Source organism: Eptatretus burgeri, chromosome 16 (assembly GCF_056783735.1).
Source record: "Eptatretus burgeri isolate ZD-2024b chromosome 16, Ebu_testis_v1, whole genome shotgun sequence".
Classification (NCBI taxonomy): Eukaryota; Metazoa; Chordata; class Myxini; order Myxiniformes; family Myxinidae; genus Eptatretus; species Eptatretus burgeri.
The window spans coordinates 5,179,784-5,198,930 of record NC_140976.1 but is presented as its reverse complement, the minus strand read 5'-3'; the positions used below and the strand labels follow the sequence as shown (position 1 = coordinate 5,198,930).

Genomic DNA, 19,147 nt, shown 5'->3' with positions numbered 1-19,147 from the left:
AATAAATCCTCCAAAAGGTAAGAAAGTGTGTTTCAGCCATTTGTTTTCTGTGTGGGTTTGCCTTAATTTTGGCTCATTTGAACGACCTTGGGGAATGGGAAAGTACGGTGAAATTGAATGCAATGCATATTAAGAAGACCACTTTCACCATCCCTCAGGATGAAAGGTCCCGGCTCGAAAGAATTCCATATTAATGGAAACAAGGACATTCAATTTCAGTCCATTCAGACTGGACACAATTATATATACTGTATATATACACACACACACACACACACACACACACACACACACACACACACACACACACACACACACACACACACACACACACACACACACACACACACACACACACACACACACACACACACACACACACACACGCCGGTAGGCGACATGGGTGGTCGCTATATTATTGCATACTAGTCGTACAGTTTTTGACGGATCGGGATGAAAATTTTTGACAAAGAGGTTGATTATAGCACGCATAAAAGTGCAGAAGCCGATTTTTGATTTTCGAAAAAAATATTTAGAAAAATATTTTGCAGATTTTTTCAAAATCCCGTTGCTAGGCAACGGTGGCGTCCATAGCAACGGTGCTCAAAAGCATACAACTAGATCCTGGTGTGAACCTACCAGTCAAGTTTCATCAAAATCGGTTAACTCCTCTGGCCTCCAGAGCTGTCCATTACATACATACAGACGAAAAACCTGAGAATAACCTGTCAAGCGACCACCCAATATATATATATATATATACATATATATATATATATATATATATATATATATACATATATATATACATATACATATATATATATATATATATATATATATATACATATATATATATATATATATATATATATATACATACATATATATATATATACATACATATATATATATATATATATATATATATATATATATATATATATATATATATATATATATAGTAGATTTCCGCCCGCCGGCGTGCGAACGACCACGTCTAACCAATAGCGGACAATCACCGAACGGACAATCCAGTCGCGGCTTTCCGGATCAACGCCAGAAACCAGCCACGGGTGTGTTTGTAACCATACCACAACCTTGTCCGCACTCTACCTGCGCTACATGGGCCGATCACCAAATCTTCGATTTACCTCATAATTCGCGCGGGTAGGTTACCGAGAGGTTGTACCTCAACGGGAACGCTTGGAAACGAGCCGCTTAAGCAGCTCGCTTCCTTTTGGGATAACCGAGCGGGTTATTATAGTGCAGTCCTGTTGGACCCGATCACTTTACCGGCTACTTAAAAACCAACTATATTCCGAGTGCGAGATGGCAGCTCAATTAAGGGAAGAGGACGCAACGAACAGGTTTACATTCACACAAGGACATTTATTATAATAAAGCACGTATGCAATTAAACAAGGCAAAACACGTATGCAATTATACAAGCAACAAAAGCACGACAAAAGAACCACGACCGTCTATACGAAATGCAATGCAAACATTTACAGCACACAAAGCACTTAACAATTTCCTACTTATTAGACGGGCCCACGGACACACGTACGCACACACACACCCAAGAAATGGTGGCAGAGGCCTTTAATAATGAGCTCCAGCTCGGAGGACAGGTGAGCTGAAACCCAGAACCTATCTCGAACCTCTCCACCTCGTGTGGTCTTCAAGTTGTTCGGACCCGGGCTCCAGCGAGAGCGAGCTGGATCTAATCGCCATGAGCCACGATCCTTCCCGAGCTCCCGCGAATCCTCCCGCGCTTCTCAACACGTGCTGGTGAGACGAGACGCCGATCCTTCCCGTTGATGTGCCGCTTCCCCCAAGGAACTACCTCCAAGAAAAGGTCGATGAGTCGCACCAAGCCAGGAACCAAAATGGAGAACAAAGAGCTCCACCACTCGCAGCTCGAGCCGAGCAACCGGCTTAATTTTCTTCCAAACAAGGCAGCTTGAAGCAAAAAGCTTTCAAAAGCCTGCGACCCTAACCAGAGTCAAGCAGGACCCGAAGCTCTGCTGAACAACTCCTCTGCAGAAGCAAAAAGCTTCCGAAGGCCTCAACCCTAACCCAAGCCAAACAGGACCCAAAGGTCTGCTGAGCGACTACTCTCTGCCGAAGCAAAAAGCTTACTCCTGAAGAACAAAGAAAGGATCTCGTCCTTATCCTTCTCCACCCCCTCCCCCACGCCCGGCGTGACTCATGCCTTCGTGATTCATCCCCCCCGCTCAACCACGGGTGGGAGGGAGTTGTTGACATCATGAGTCACGTGATGGCAGGGTTCTTCTTCCTCTTCGCAGAAGAGGGGGGAGGGACGTCTTCATTGTTTCGTTCCTTAACTATTAAATCGATCCGCAGCGCATCTAATCGATTTCTGAACATTTAAACAATGGAAGGTGAGCTATCTAGGGAACAAGCACTTATCGACATAGCTGACTAAAGAAACCTGAATGTTGTGTGCAATCGAATTCCCAAATTCGTAACACTACCCCCCTCCCCTTTTACAGACTCGTCCCGAGTCGTCAAATTTTCGTGTGACCAGCATGTGTAAGTTTTCCCCTCGTACGTTCTACCTGCGGATCCCTGAGTGCGACATTTCTTTATACGTGTCCCAAAAATAAATAACCTAATGCGCTGCGTAACTACCTAAACAAACTCTCACAGACTCATTCGGACAACTTAACTAAAATTGCCGGCGCTAAAACAAACATGCAGGTGGGGTTCCACGTATTTACAATTTTCACTCAACTTATCCATTACTTAACCATGGCCCAGGACTTGTGATCTGTGAAAGGGGAAAGGCAAAAGTCATTTCAAAGTTCATTGATGCAGGGGAATGGATGGAGATGGTCACAAAACACAAATGAGCATGATGGATGCACGGGCTGCCTGCAGGGCAGTCCTTGCAAAACTGGATGGTCCTGGCGCACATGGTGATGGATGGACACAGGGGTAAACGCAAACAAGGGCGAGCAGGCATGGGGTCATTGCAGCAGCAGGCAAACTAGGCTTGGCAAGGCAAGCCCATGCAGAACAGGCGGCTGCAGCACAACAGGCCGGCAGGTGAAGCTGGCCGGCCTCTGGTGTGGATCCATCAGGTCTGGAGGGAGTGCGGTGGTGCCGGCCGCTCTGAAGGCAGGCTCGGACCTAGCCTACTGTCTCCCCCCCCCCCACTCTTTCACCTTTGCCTGTCTCTGTCCATACCCACTCCCTTCATTTGCCACAAAACACAACAAAATTTAGCCCCTCTTTATTTTTATTTCCCTTTTATAATTGTCTCCCTAACCCCCTTTATCGTCCTTGTCTGGCTAACCTATCCTGTTAGCTAACCTTGTCTGGCTAACCGAGTCTACTCCCAACCCCTACGTTCCCTCTCTGGAGGGGAATAGGGAGAGACTAGCATCCTGTCTCGAGGCCCAACGAAGCCTCAGAATGGCCTCCTCAGAGTTCAGCGATCTACCAAGGTGAGTCCAGCGGCCTACAACGAGTGAAGGGATGGATGGTGTGAAGGGGTACATCTCCTATCTACCCTAACATTCATTAACCTGAAACTATCCCAGGGCTTTCCAAAAACGCTTCACACTTTAAAACTATTGGTTCTAAAAACCATGATTCCCGTCGCCTGTGTTGGTGTCCATTATAAATTTGGGCCTTGCCCTCAAATTTTCATTCGTGCCCTCGCACAATTTCCTGGCTGGGCAGCGTGGCTCAACGGGCAGGAACTCCCCCTCTGGCGAACTCTAACCATGGCACCCCCAGGCCCGCAGGCTGCCTCCGAGCCGAGCTGCTCCCTACAACACGGGGGGTTGCCCTCTCTGGCATTGCCCCCTCCGATGCCCACATGGCGTGTTGATGCCCTGGGTCCCTTTCCGAGGGTCACCCATGCCCACTACACTACCCCCGTGGCATCCTGGCGCTACGAGTCTCGTTTCCGACGGGTCGCCCGTGCCCACGACACTATCCCGGCCCCTCTTGGGCGCTTGGCCTACTAGTCCAGTGCCCAGGGTGCCCACGAAACAAAACTCACCTTTCCACAGCCACGCTCCCAGATGGTCCATGAACTCCTGCACCCCTCCAAATGGGTTTCATGCCTTCTCTCGACACCAACAACAAAACGACCTCCATTTTGTAAATTTAACTAATCCATGAGCTAACATTAAACTGACCCCGGGGTCACTTGTGTGGGAGTCACTCCTCCCCCCAATCAGTCATCGCACCATGCATACCACATTCGCTCCACTCACACACTTAGGCCCGCTGTGCCACACTCACTCATTGTACACTTTTCACTCTTTTCCACTCACACCAATGCTCCACACTGCCATTCTTCCGAATTAAATCCCCGAACTAACTCGTGCTTCCTCGTCATCCCTTATTCTCATGCACGTTCCATGTACTCTACGTAGCTAAGCAACGTCTCCACTACACATTTCCAGTCTGTCCATGTCTCCAAAAATCCAAAAAATTCCCATTTCCTAAAACTAAACTGAAATCCCTCGAACTTATCTATTCCACGGGCTCCATGAGGAACAACCCATGTCCCCATGAAGCCGGTCTAACTATCGCTAACCCATCCCCCTAACTAGTACTTCCAGTGCCCCCCTAAGCAAGGGGGTCTTCCACCCCCTGCCTGGGGCTCGTGTCCACTCGAAGTGGCGAGGCTTGCTTTTCTCTTTTTTTTTCTATGCGCCCACCGGCGCGGCAACTCGCAACCTGCGCTCTTTTCCATGACGTCATGGCAGTTGCTCGCGCTTCGCGCACCTCGTCCCTTCTTGGACAGTAACATCCAGCAGGGATTCCCTTCTGCCGGATTTCAACTATGCAGCCACGACGTCACTGAGCATCCCAAAGCAAGCCCCGTGTTTGAGGGGTTCCCCACGCGAACACATGTGCTCTGCTCGTCGGAGCTTTGCAATCACACTCGCGTGGAGAACGTGTCTGGTCCAAATCCATTATCCAGCCTACCTTCTGTCCGTCCGCGGGATCGGCTAACATCCACCGCGTGCGTTTCCGGACCGGATTTCACTCACGCAGCCACGCACGCGGCGGCCTCGTGCGGAGCACAGCACGGACCCCGCGCTCGCTGCTGTGCAAACCCGGAATGGTGCTCAAAACAGCTACGGCAGCTACCTGGCTTTTGTCCCTCATCTGTCGCAGTTGTCGTCGCCATTCAACGCACACACTCCTGCGTTCCACGACGCTCACACACCTCACCATTACACTAGGACATGTGGTTGCGGTCTCCCGCATGCTAACCACCATCTCCCTCTCATACCGCCACCTCACACACGCGGTCTCTCTCATACATCGCCTTTCACTCGCACACACCATACTACTCACACACGGTGTTTCATCCACACACGGTGTTTCATACACACACTGTGTGCTTCGTCCACACGCGGTGCCTCATCCACACGCGGTGCCTCATCCACACGCGGTGCCTCATCCACACGCGGTGCTTCCTCCACACGCGGTGCTTCCTCCACACACACGGTTCTTCATCCACACGTGGTGTTTCAGACACACGCGGTGTTTCCTCCACACACACGGTGCTTCATCCACACGCGGTGTTTCACCCACACGCGGTGCTTCATCCACACACGCGGTGCTTCATCCACACGCGGTGTTTCACCCACACGCGGTGTTTCACCCACACGCGGTGCTTCATCCACACACGGTGCCTCATCCACACACGGTGCCTCATCCACACCATGCGTGCAGGAAAGCACGCATTTCGGCACACTCGCAAACACACATTTCGACATCACACACACCGGAAAACCACGCTGGGAATTAGCACCACTACAAGGGGTCCCGGGGTTTCCATAACCCCCAAGCTCCACGTGCACCCATTCACCTCACTCATCCGCTCCACCTCGCAAAGCTCGACCGGACCCACCTGGTCGTGATCTGCTTCAAGGGGGAACATTCCCTCCCCTCGTTCCTGAAGGAGGCTATCCAGCTGCTTGCACCGGGTCACGACACCTTCCCCGAGCTCCCCCTCATGGTCCCTCGCTACCTCTGTGTGTGTGTTCGTTTTTAGTTTCTTCCACCCCGTCCAATTCATCCTCTCTCTCCCGTGTCTCTGTTTCCGTGACTATTTGCATTTCCGTCACCTTGTTCGTTTCCTTTGTCTCCACTATTATTTCTGCCGTCGACACCTCGTGTCTCATCTTACACGTTTCGGTCTCCCCTTTCAATTTTGCGCTCTCCGTCACCGTCACTCTCTCTGCTGCTACGAGTCTCGTCCAATAAGTCTCCCGTATATTTTGTCCTCCACCGCGGGGCCGACACAGTCCACACTTCCCCTCAGCTCGCTCGCTCCAGCACGTGGCGCCGCCATTTTGAGCTCCACTGCCAAGCATTTCGCTCCTCGCAACCGCCATTATTGGCTTTTGCCCAGCTCAGAGATTCAGCCCCATGTGCTGCATCTCACCCCGCATTTCTTTCATTTCGTTTTTCATCTCTTCCACATTCGTTTTCATTATGTTTTTCGCCTCGAGTGCGTTTCCATCCATTTTTGCCAGAAATATTTCTAATAGCTGGTCCATGTCAGGTGGCCCGGTGGCAGTCGCTTCGCCATTATCGGGCGCGGATCCGCCGGGGACCGAGGAGGGATTTTGACGGAGGAGGGGAGGGGGGTGTCATACACCGCAGCCCCCGCCGCTGCGCCCATTGCAGACTCTGCATTTATTTGCGGGGAATAGTCAACCTGCATAATGGGAGTGTCCTGCATGGTCATTTCGCCCTGAGCCATGATTTCTAACATTTCTAAATTCATAACACCCTGCTCCCGTTCGTCTTGAACCGCCATCTTGTGTAACGGAAATAATTTAAACTCGGAATTTAATGGAACCAGAGGGTCGCCTCGCACAGCCTTGATCCGGTTCCATTAATTTAGTGCGGAGGGAATGAATCTGTATCCCACGTCCCGACACCAGTGTTGTCGATTTCCGCCCGCCGCCGTGCGAACGACCACGTCCAACCAAAAGTGGTGGCTTTGCCCACCGAACGGACAATCCAGTCGCGGCTTTCCGGATCAACGCCGGAAACCAGCAATGGGTGTGCTTGTAACCACACCACAACCTTGTCCGCACTTTACCTGCGCTACAGGGTTCGATCGCCAAATCTTCGATTTACCTAATTATTCGCGCAGGTAGGTTACCGAGAGATTGCACCTCAACGGGACCGCTTGGAAACGAGCCGCTTAAGCAGCTTGCTTCCTGTTGGGATAACCGAGAGGAGTATTATCGCGCAGTCCCGTTGGACCCGATCACTTTACCGGCTATTTAAAAACAAACTATATTCCGAGTGCGAGATGGCAGCTCAATTAAGGGAAGAGGACGCAACAAACAGGTTAACATTCATACAAGGACATTTATTATAATAACGCACGTATGCAATTATACAAGCAACAAAAGCACGACAAAAGAACTACGACCGTCTTTATGAAATGCAATGCAAACATTTACAGCACACAAAGCACTGAACAATTTCCTACTTATTAGACGGGCCCACGGACACACGTATGCGCACACACACACCCAAGAAATGGTGGCAGAGGCCTTTAATAACGAGCTCCAGCTCGGAGGACAGGTGAGCTGAAACCCAGAACCGATCTCGAACCTCTCCACCTTGTGTGGTCTTCAAGTTGTTTTGACCTGGGCTCCATCGACAGCGAGCTGGATTCAATTGCCATGAGCCGCGATCCTTCCCGAGCTTCTCAACACGTGCTGGTGAGACGAGGCGCCGATCATTCCCGTCGATGCGCCGCTTCCCCCAAGGAACCACCTCCAAGAAAAGGTCGATGAGTCGCACCAAGCCGGGAACCAAAATGGAGGAAAAAGAAAAAAAGAAAAAAAGAAAAAAAGAAAAAAAGAAAAAAAGAAAAAAAGAAAAAAAGAAAAAAAGAAAAAGAAGAAGAAGAAGAAGAAGCCACTCGCAGCTTGAACCGAGCAACCGGCTTAACTTTCTTCCAAACAAGGCAACTTGAAGCAAAAAGCTTTCAAAAGCCTCAAACCCTAACCAGAGTCAAGCAGGACCTGAAGCTCTGCTTAACAACTCCTCTGCAGAAGCAAAAAGCTTCCGAAGGCCTCAACCCTAACCCAAGCCAAACAGGACCCGAAGGTCTGCTGCGCAACAACTCTCTGCCGAAGCAAAAAGCTTACTCCTGAAGAACAAAGAAAGGATCTCGTCCTTATCCTTCTCCGCCTCCCGCCCCCATGCCCTTGTGATCCATCCCTCCCCCCCCCGCTCAACCACGGGTGGGAGGGAGTTGTTGACATCATTAGTCACGGGACGGCAGGGTTCTTCTTCCTCTTCGCAGAAGAGGGGGGAGGGACGTCTCCATTGTTTCGTTCCTTAACTATTAAATTGATCCGCTGTGCATCTAATCGATTTCTGAACATTTAAACAATGGAAGGTGAGCTATCTAGGGAACAAGCACTTATCGACATAGCTGACTAAAGGAACCTGAATGTTGTGTGCAATCGAATTCCCAAATGCGTAACAATATATATATATATATAGATATATATATATATATATATATATATATATATATATATATATATATATATATATATATATATATAGATATAATGACACACTCACATGTCTCACCTGTGAATGGAGGGAATAACCAATCAGCTCTCACCTAATCAATTAAACCCACGTGGCTACGATTATATAAATAAATCGACTCCTCCCATGCTCTTCTTGCTGAAGAAGCTGCATAAAGCAACCAAGAAATTCTACCAAGGTAAATCCTTTGCTCTTTTGAACCCTTCCCAGAGTTCCTCAACAACTATAAAGATGTTCACACATACACACATGAGAATGCCAATGCTGCACACCCCCTCTGTTGCTGGACCGGTTTCATAGTTTATTGGCGAATCATCAGCGCCAGCGCAGACAGAAATGCATACCAATGAGGCTCCCACGCATGCACCACGTGCGAATATCAAAATGTCTTTCCAGCTGTGGAGGAACTCTGGGAAGGGTTTGAAACAGCAGAGGACTGACCCTGGTAGCCTTTCATGGTTGCTTTGTGCAGCTTCTTCGGCTCGAAAAGAATGGGCGGAATCATATTATATATACATATTTCTTCTTATATTATATCTTATACATATTATATTTCTTCTTCTTTCGGCTGCTCCCTTTCGGGGTCACCACAGCGGATCATCCGTATGATCCGCATAGTGATTTGGCACATGTTTTACGCCGATGCCCTTCCTGACGCAACCCTGGTCGGCTCTTACGACACAGGGATATGGTACACCTATTTTAAATCGGGGTATACACCGTCCCAGTACACTGGTACTCATTTCGCCGACCTCGGAAGGATGACAGGCTGAGTCAACCCCCTGGTGTATTAATTCAGTGGCCCAGCGGGGCTTGAGCTCAGGACCTTTTGGATCCCAAGCTGCTGCCCTAACCACTGCGCCAACACCAGGCTCATATATATATATATATATATATATATATATATATATATATTTTGAAGAAGGTGCTTCCAAGCACAGGTAAAAACTGGATCGATTCCGCTAATTTGAGCAAAAAGCAAGAGCAGAATCGGTCTCAGGTGACGTTTCACGAGCTTCACAGCTGGCTTCCTCAGGCACAATAGACGCTTTGGGACCATAAAGGCAGGACTTGCTTACTGGGTCTGGGCACCTCAGGAACACGGCTGTGTGTTCCCATCACTTCACATCACCACTGTCCATCTTCCCCATCTATTTTCCTCCGCATTCTCCTGTATATTTGTGTGAGGTGAGGGAGAGGATGAAAGACTGCTTAGCTTTTCTCCATTCATTACTTTTATTTTATTTTAAAGTCCTTGTTTTATTCTTCACCCCTGAGTGAATGATGGCCAAATCTTTTGTTTAAGTAAGATTGAAGAAGAATACGCGTTATGGTTAAATCTGTTCTTTTGTGCCTTTTTAATTTCTTGCTGATAAATAATTGCTTTTTAAATGATTATTTGCTTGTGTGTTTGCAATAAGTAATTGTTTGTTGTTATTTCCAATCTATCTCGGTTGTCTTTTCCTTTATTGGTCCGATGCAGTGTACAAGTAAGGTTAGATGGGATGTTCTATCCCATTAATTTGCTTTGTTAGCCAGCGCACACTCACTGTTACGCTCGGAAATAACCTGAGTGTGCGCTGAGGGCAATTACCTTGATTAGCCAGCCATCCATAGGTAAGGTATCACGTGAAGTCGTGTAACCCTGCCCGGATTGGCCGTGCTAATCGGTGTTCATGGTTGCTCAGCAACCTGCCGGTGAACCAAGTTATCTGTGCCCAGCAGCCTCAGGACCGGGTGTTCCGCAGGGACCCAAATGCTTCCCCTCGTAGCAAGTCTCGAACCCCAGATCCACGAACATGTATGTATGTATGTATGTATGTATGTATGTATGTATGTATGTATACATACATATATATATATATATATATATATATATATATATATATATATATATATATATATATATATATATATATATATATATATATATATATATATATATATATATATATATATATATATATATATATATATATATATATATATATATATATATATATATATATCCTTAACGGGACCAGGCATAGTGGCGTGCGCCTGCAATCCAGCTACTCAGAGGCTTCGGTTGGGGGATCGCTTGAGGACGAGAGCTCTGCACTGGGCCACGCTATGAGAGGGTGTAGGGCAGCCCGGAATCATGGCAAAACCCAATCCTTATCCCTGTGTCATAAGAGGTGACCAGGGTTGCGTCAGGAAGGGCATCCGGCGTAAAACCTATGACAAATCAGTATGCGGATCAAAACGGATGATCCGCTGTGGCAACCCCCTAACGGGAGCAGCCGAAAGACGAACAACACATATATCCTTACCGGCACATCCCTTGTTTGTCTGTCTCATTATAATTTTTTTCCTCAGCCCTGCTGTTGGCATGTTCCCCTTCTCTTTTTACTTAATGTTCCTTATGTTATGTTGTATCCTGATCCATTCTGTGTTCTACCTCTTCCATGAGCCTTGACTCTGCATTCAAATAAAATAAATAAACTTCTCCACTCTCCCTTTGCACAACGTCTTTCTCTACAGATTCTTCACAAAAATACCCAAAACGGATTTTCCTTTCTCACTTGGTCAGTGCTTTTGAAATTGTTACTGGAGAGGAGTTGGGCTTCCCGATGTCCTGACGGATGCCGATATCAATGGTCGTTCTTACTTTCCAATTGTTATTGTATCTTCTTTCGAAAATGTTGTTTGCAGTCATCACGGATGATCTGATGTAGCAACAATCAGTATACCTGCAAGAAATGACAGAACATTAAATGAGGAAACACCGATAATTATCCCAAAAAGAACACACAGGTGCATGCTACCTGTACCTGAATGAATCACGATTTTTCCCCCATTAGAAAGTTTGTATTTTTATAATCATGTGAAGTGAGCATACACTGACCCACATGTTGTTACATGACCCATTTCTCTCGAAGTCATGTCTATCTTTGTTCTCCACAACATCCTGGGTAGGTTCAGACACTCCACAGACTTTTCCACCCCTTGAGTTCTTATTCAGGTGATTCCATCCATTGCACCTTTACCCATCATAGACAATGATGTTTCTCGCATTTACCCATCGACAAGAGGACTAGACTTGTGCTGAGGAAATCAAACATGTCCAATTTCACCATGATGAACACTACTGAACAAATGATGCGTGACATGTGACGTATGCAACATGGGGTAAAATCAGAGAATGGCCATCCTTGTACCACGTGACACAACAGGTTTTGTTTTGTTGTTTTGTTTTCACCTAAATTGGGTCAAAACAATGCGTTAACAGTGCATGTTGATGCTTGAAATAGAACATTGTGTCGTGACGAATTCTTGTTAAATTTCAGGACTTGGTGTATTACAACAAAATAATCCCTTAATTAAATATCAATTAAACATCAATCCAAAATGTCACTGAAGACCAATGTTAGAGACCGGTAATGCTAAAAGAAAACAACAAAAAAAACTCACTCAACAATATTTTTTCCGACCTCTTGAACATCCATTTCAAAGGTTCCAGATCCAATCATCCAGTTGTTCGGTTTGTTGAAGCCGATACATCGGTATTTCAGGAAGACTTCTGAATTGCAACCTTCCACACATTCCCATGAGTGGGAAGAAGATGTAATCATTGTCTGAGCCGCCACAAAGCCTGCATCACAATCTTTACCTTTGGTCGAGTCTCTGCGCCATCCGATCGTGTAGTCAAAAAGCACCTGCAGGAGAACACAAAGGACACTTACTGTGACGTCATTACAAAGGAACTAAACTGAACCGGACTAACTTTGAAATTGATCCGGAGTAAATGCTTAACGGGGAAATGTTCAGTTTTCTTGAATTATGGGGGGGGGGGGGGCACTGAAAGAGGATTCATTCCGATTGTCTTCGATGTTTTAGGACAAGATAATTAAATTTGTTTTTGTGCAAACTGAACATTCTCTGGTTCTTCTTTCCACTTTCCCCAAATACCTGGGTGGAAACCTCGACAAGCAACATCACTACGTCGTTGTGTAAACGTTTGGAACCGATGTGTTTGGATAAAGGATGCGAGTCAATAAATAATGCTTATCTGCAATGAATCAAGCTTTCCTTTGTTCCTGGCTCCTGCGACCACTTTCCAGCAGTCGTGTGACCATTTCAGCATGGTGTGGTTTTTAATCACCAATAATGGGGTTTTTTTGGTGCGCACACTCTCCTCGAAGCTGTCTCGGTTGGGTTTGAATCTCGACCCAGCGATATATACTGTCACCGTGGTGTTTTAAAGACATGGTAATCGATTTAATGTGAGTACCGGCCTCGGATGGACGTTAAACTGGAGTCCTGTCTGTCAACATTAATTGGTGTATGATCCTATCGTGTTCAGCCTTTTTGGCTGCTGGTTGCATCATCGGTTAGGGGTGCAGCTATGCCGCTGATGCAGTGCCCCGTTTACCAATACACTGGTGCTCATTTCGCCGACCTTGGAAGGAGGAGAGGATGAGTCAACCCCCTGTGATGTTAATTCAGCGGTTAACGGGCTCGAACTCAGGACCCTAACATCCCAAGCCGCCACCCTGGTAGCATCAGGCTTAGCTGGAATCCCAAGCCACCACCCGAGCGTCAGGCTTACCTTGGATCCCAAGCCACCACCCGAGCATCAGGCTTACCTTGGATCCCAAGCCACCCCCCTTGCACCAGGCTTACCAAGGATCCCAAGCCACCACCCAAGCATCAGGCTTACCTAGGATCCCAAGCAACCACCCGAGTGCCAGGCTTACCTATGATCCCAAGCCACCACCCTAGCGTCACGCATACCGAGGATCCCAAGCCACGACCCAAGCACCAGGCTTACCTTGGATCCCAAACCACCACCCTAGCACAAGACTTACCTTGGATCCCAACGCACCACCCTAGCGTCAGGCTTACCTCGGATCCCAAGCAACCACCCTAGCACCAGGCTTACCTAGGATCCCAAGCCACCACCCTAGCACCAGGCTAATCTTGAATCCCAAGCCACCACCGAGTGCCAGGCTTACCTAGGATCCCAAGCCACCACCCGAACACCAGGCTTACCTTGGATCCCAAGCAACCACCTGAGTCCCAGGCTTACCTTGGATCCCAAGCCACCACCCTAGCATCAGGCTTACCTTGGATCCAAAGCCACCACCCGAGTGCCAGGCTTACCTCGGATCCCAAGCCACCAACCTATCGTCAGGCTTACCTAGAATCCCAAGCCACCACCCGAGCATCAGCCTTACCTTGGATCCCAAGCCACCACTCGAGCGTCAGGCTTACCTAGAATCCTAAGCCACCACCCAAGCGTCAGGCTTAGCTGGAATCCCAAGCCACCACCCGAGTGCCAGGCTTACCTCGGATCCCAAGCCACCACCCGAGCATCAGGCTTACCTTGGATCCCAAGCCACCACCCTCACGCCAGGCTTACGGGCGTACGTTCAAGATCTCTTGGTTTCCTTTGTGAAGATCAGTAGGCACAGGCGAGCTATCGCCGGCACCCTTCACAAATTACAAACTCCTGTCTGAACTACTGCTCAGGGAATGATGGCAAACTGTCCAACATAACCCTTAACAAGAAACTGTTGAAGCGGAACACACGACCTGTACGTGTGTAACACAGAGTATGGTACGATGACGTCAGTCATTCATCGTTTTTCTTTGTGGGTACTTTTTCTACTCCTTGGTTCAGATTCGGAAGGGGAAATGTGATTAGATCGATCCCCATGCAGTGGGAGACGGGGTTTCGCAATCACTTCTGTGTGTTTGTACATGTGTGTGCATACGTGTGTGTGTGTGTGTGTGCATGTACGTGTGTGTATGTATTTGTGTGTATGTGAATGTGTGTATATGTGTATGTATGTGTATGTGTGTGCAGGTGTGTATATGTGTGCATGTTTATGTGTATGTATGTGCATGTGCATGTGCATGTGTATGTGTACGTGTGCATGTATGTGTATGTATGTATGTATGTGTATGTATATGTGTATGTGTGTATATGTATGTGTATGTATATGTGTATGTGTGTATGTATGTTTGTGTGTGTCTCTGTTTGTGTGTGTATTTGTGTGTGTGTGTGTGTTTGTGTGTATGTATGTGTGTGTGTGTGTGTGTGTGTGTATGTGTATGTGTGTGTGTGTGTGTGTGTGTGTGTGTGTGTGTATGTGTATGTACATGTGTATGTGTGTGTATGTGTGCCGGTGGTTTGCAGACAAGATTAAAGAAAGACCTACGTAACTTCCCTGTCTGGTTTTCCAATAAGGACCGTTTTCTTCTTTATGGGAATGTCAACCCCCAAGAACCTCATATACCAGGGATCGACACCCCCTGATATCATGCTCGAATGACCTCTCCACTCAGAAAAACGCACTGCCGGGGTCACAATCAGTAAACATGGAATCTTCGACCCTTTCTGGTTTTCACGGCATTGACTGTAAATACGAAACTACATCAAAGTCCGTGGGAAGTTTTTGAGGGCCCCAGGTAGTCACAGAGTGGATTACAAGAGAGGAACAATGGTTCTGACAGGACAGAGTCACTACCCACACTTCACATGATTCACTGAACTTCACATGATTCAACATGCAATTTGGGGACAGAGTCATCAGTCGAAGACTTCCTGTCGAGTGGGCCCCCACTCAGCAGATCTGTCACCACCATATTTCTATCTTTGAGGGTTATCTGAAGGACATCTTCTGCAGATTTAGGTCATAATCCATTGAATAACTCAAACCAACAATTATTGATAAAATTCCCTTGATTCTTCCAGCGGAATGCATCAGTGATCATCAATTGTGCCCGTGAAATCGGAGTGTGCTTGCAGCGCCATGGCAAACATTTGGAGCAAGTCCTATTGCTGTTCCATTTGCCTATTCAACATAATCTGTGCCAGAAACTGTGCCATTTGAGTGATAAATGAGGATTTTATATTAAATAGTGCGGGGTTCTGTGTTTTTGGCTCATCCTGTATAATATGCCAATTATAATTGGTCAACACATTCGGAGTGAGACTGCAGATTGCAACACAGAGATTGCTTCGCTAGGGGTCTTTAGCTTCGCAAGGTGGGCGGACGTCGTTTTCACCTCTGTTTGTCTGTTTGTGAGAAAGATATCTGAAAAACGTACAGAGGGATTCAGGCGACACTTGGTGGATGTGTAACAGATTGATGGTGTCACAAGAACAAGCCGATTTGTTTTTATTTTGGTGATACGACACATCACCTGTTCATCCTGGTGGAGGTATGCGCTTCGCCGAGTGGCGTTCCAGTTATCAGCTGTTTTTCCAGTACAAAGTATCACTGGGAGAAGGCAATGTAATTGGTCAACCCATTGGTCAACACTCCAATAATTATTGGAGAATTAACCCATCCAGGAGGGTTAAGCCCCCAAAATTGGCGCAGTTGCACAAATCACACTGTGTTGTCGTGGTATATGATAAGCAGACCACATTAAGCGAATATAGGACAATCAGACTGCATTTGGGTAGTACAACAATCCGATTGAAAGGGGACTACAACACAATCAGACTACATTAGATGACTATAGTACAATCAGAGTGCATTCGGGTAGTCGGACAGTCAAAATGTATTTGGGTAATCGGACAAGCAGAATTCAGTTCCATTTAAATATTTGTCTATTTTGAAAGAAGGATGTCAAAACAACAATGAACAAAAGCCTCGGTTGCTCAAGTTTGTCACAAATTCACAATACATTTCAAACATACGGAGAAAATAAGGAGAGATCTCTGGGATTTTTACTCTCACCAGAGGAGAGTGTATTGCATTTGTGTGTGTTTTTGTTTTTCTGCACTGAACGTGAGTATGTGTATTAATTACATTCGATCCCAATATACGTTTAGACTTTAGACCCTTGAGACCGTGAAGACCCCAAAGACCTGGAAGACCAATAAACCCCCAAGACCTTGAAGACCCCTTGATATCCTTCAGAGCCTTTAGAACCCAAAGACCCTTCGAGACCCCAACACTCTTTAATACCCCTGAAGATCCATATCTGGATCCGAGAATTTTAAAATTTTTTAAGTGATTCTTCACAATTTAGAGATAGGACTAAAAACGATATATAGCAAGATATTTCAATAAGTTATGGATGGATTATGACAAAACTTGGTGGATGAGTTGGTTAGGTGACAAAAACAAGCTGATTCGATTTCGGTTGAAATCCAGATCCGACGGTCAGAGGGTCGGATCCGGAGGGTCGAAATCCAGAGGGTCGGATCCAGATCAGACGATCAGTGGGTTCTGAAGTGTAAAATGTACAGCCTGGCGGAGATACACGCTCTACCAAGTGCCGTTCTAGTTCCGAATGTGACTCCAACCATGAGAGATGAAGTGATTCGCCGAACAGTTTACATAAAAGTAAACCAGCATTTTAATTCAGGAGCTAAACTCAGAAAAACTTCAAACCTTGTTTCCACCCAAGTATTTCCAGCTGATGGTCCCACCACGAAAATGGCTTCCAAGGACCAGATGACCAGAGCACAGCAGTGCAATGACGAGGAGGACGAGGCTTCTCTCCGATCTCTCCATAACTCCAATTCCAACTTCAGTCTGTGAGAACCAGACGAGGGACAAAGTCGTGGTTTCTGGACAAAGCCAGCTGTGGTTATCAGAGTTTGGTCTCTTTTATACAAGACATGTCACACCTTTACTACCCTGACATCAGACACACACCTCTGCCTCTCCCTCTTCTCCCTTGTTTATCTTCTTTCAATGTTTATAATTATGTGTTGCCATTTATAAATATGGTAATTCAAAACATAAAAGAGCAATCTTTTAAATGTCAACACAGAACATCAACACTTTAAAGTGGGTGAACCATGTCCTCAGGATAGAGGGTGTATCTCACAAAATATTCCCCTCAAGTAAGTTTACCTTTGGAACCCCAAAAGTATTCCTTCACTGAGTACCCATGACAGATTGATAGACATTGACTTATGTAATTTGGAGGAGTGAGACGTCATCTGAGTATTAGCATGCGATCCTTCGTGACACAGCAAAATCCTATAAATTAATTTCGTAATTCGGAAGGTTATTGAACATTTCATTAAGTTGATGAATAATTTGTCTGATCCAACTGATCAACCATAAAGTGGAGATTCAACAAATATGAAATCGAATGATAATTGCGGTCTTGTGCAAATTTATTTGATGAAACAATGACTGTAAATGAAACTACAAATGATTCAATGCAGTGCATTTCAAAATGTTGATCGGATGGAAATCTCAAGTGTAACGATTTAATCCGACCCCACCAGATCTAGGATACAACGTAAGGACCATCATCATCAGGTCCTTAAGTTATACAAGGTCCAAACACTGAAAGAATGTAGATTTGACATTTGTTTCAAGTTTTTTTTTTTTTTTTTTTTTTTTTTTTTTGTATACCTTGGTCGAGGCTCGTATGAGAGCTAACACACAACTCACAGCAAGGAGGCATGAGACAAGAGGGGCGGGAGTGGAAGGGACAAAACAGTGGGGAACAGACACATTAGGTGAACTGTGGAAGGGAGAGGGATGGGGATGGGACGGGGAACATGGCGAAGAGAAGATGGACATTACAGGGACTTTCAGGAAGGAAAGCAGGAGAATTGAAGGAAGTGGGCTTGGGTGGATTATCGGGGGTAGAAAAGATCGAGGATTTGGATGGGGGAAGATAAGAGGTGGTGGTGAACAGCTGTCTTGAAAGCCTGGAGGGAAGAATGGGAAAGAATAGAGTGAGGAAGTTTATTCCAAAGGCGGGAAAAAAGAGGAATGAAAGAGTGAAGATGAGCAGTGATTCGTGATTTTGGTAGTTTTACCAGAAGGGGGTTGTTGGCGGACCTTGAGCGCCCTGTGGAAATGTGGTTGGGACAAATCGCAGAGAGAGCAGGGGGGCAAGGCTGGAGAGGAGTCGGTAGAAGACAGAAAGACCACCGACCAACCTGCGGTGATTGAGTGAGAGGCCCAAAGACTCAGCTTCATTGCGGGAGATGCCAATGATCTTAAAAGCCCTGGTTTCGACAGCGTGAAGCCGAGAAAGGTGGGAGGCAGGAGCACCAGCCCAGAGGGGAGAGCAGTACTCCATCAGGCTACGGACAAAAGCTTTGTAAGTAGTCAGGAGCTCAAGAGGGCCGAGGAAGGACTTTGCACGACGGAGGATTCCCAGTCGGCGACTGGCTTTTGAGGCAAGGTTGGAAATGTGACTTTCCCAGGAAAGGTCATGGCAGATAGTGAGACCCAGAAGCTTGAAAGAAAAGACTTCTTCCAGAGGATTGTTGAGAAAGTGGATGAGGGGGTTTTCTAAACGGTCCTTTCGAAGAGACATAGTGAGAGTGTGAGATTTGTGTGGATTGAAAGACATGTTCCACGTGTTGGACCAGTTTGTGATTTTATCCAGATCTGCAGTGAGCGAAGAAGCTGCTGCTTGCCGGTCTGAGGGATGACAGATGGTACGGCAGAGGGTGGAGTCATCGGCAAAGAGAAATAGAGGATTTTCCAGAGAGTCCGAGAGATCATTGATGAAAACCAGAAAAAGAACAGGGCCCAGAACGCTACCTTGAGGAACTCCAGCCTGCACAGGA

At 46.6% G+C, this 19,147-nt stretch overlaps 1 protein-coding gene across 1 annotated transcript in view; it reads right to left on the bottom strand.

The window, feature by feature from the left end:
* The window catches only part of LOC147010367 (uncharacterized), a 42,404-nt gene extending 25,197 nt beyond the window's left edge, over positions 1-17,207 (bottom strand). Inside the window, exons 1-3 of the mRNA XM_085858867.1 lie at positions 16,992-17,207; positions 12,049-12,293; positions 11,160-11,327 (exon numbers count right to left, since the gene is read on the bottom strand). Of these exons, the coding sequence (XP_085714993.1) occupies positions 11,160-11,327; positions 12,049-12,293; positions 16,992-17,114 (536 nt within the window). The 5' untranslated portion in view covers positions 17,115-17,207. The remainder of the gene's footprint in view (positions 1-11,159; positions 11,328-12,048; positions 12,294-16,991) is intronic.
* Between the last annotated feature and the right edge of the window lie 1,940 nt (positions 17,208-19,147).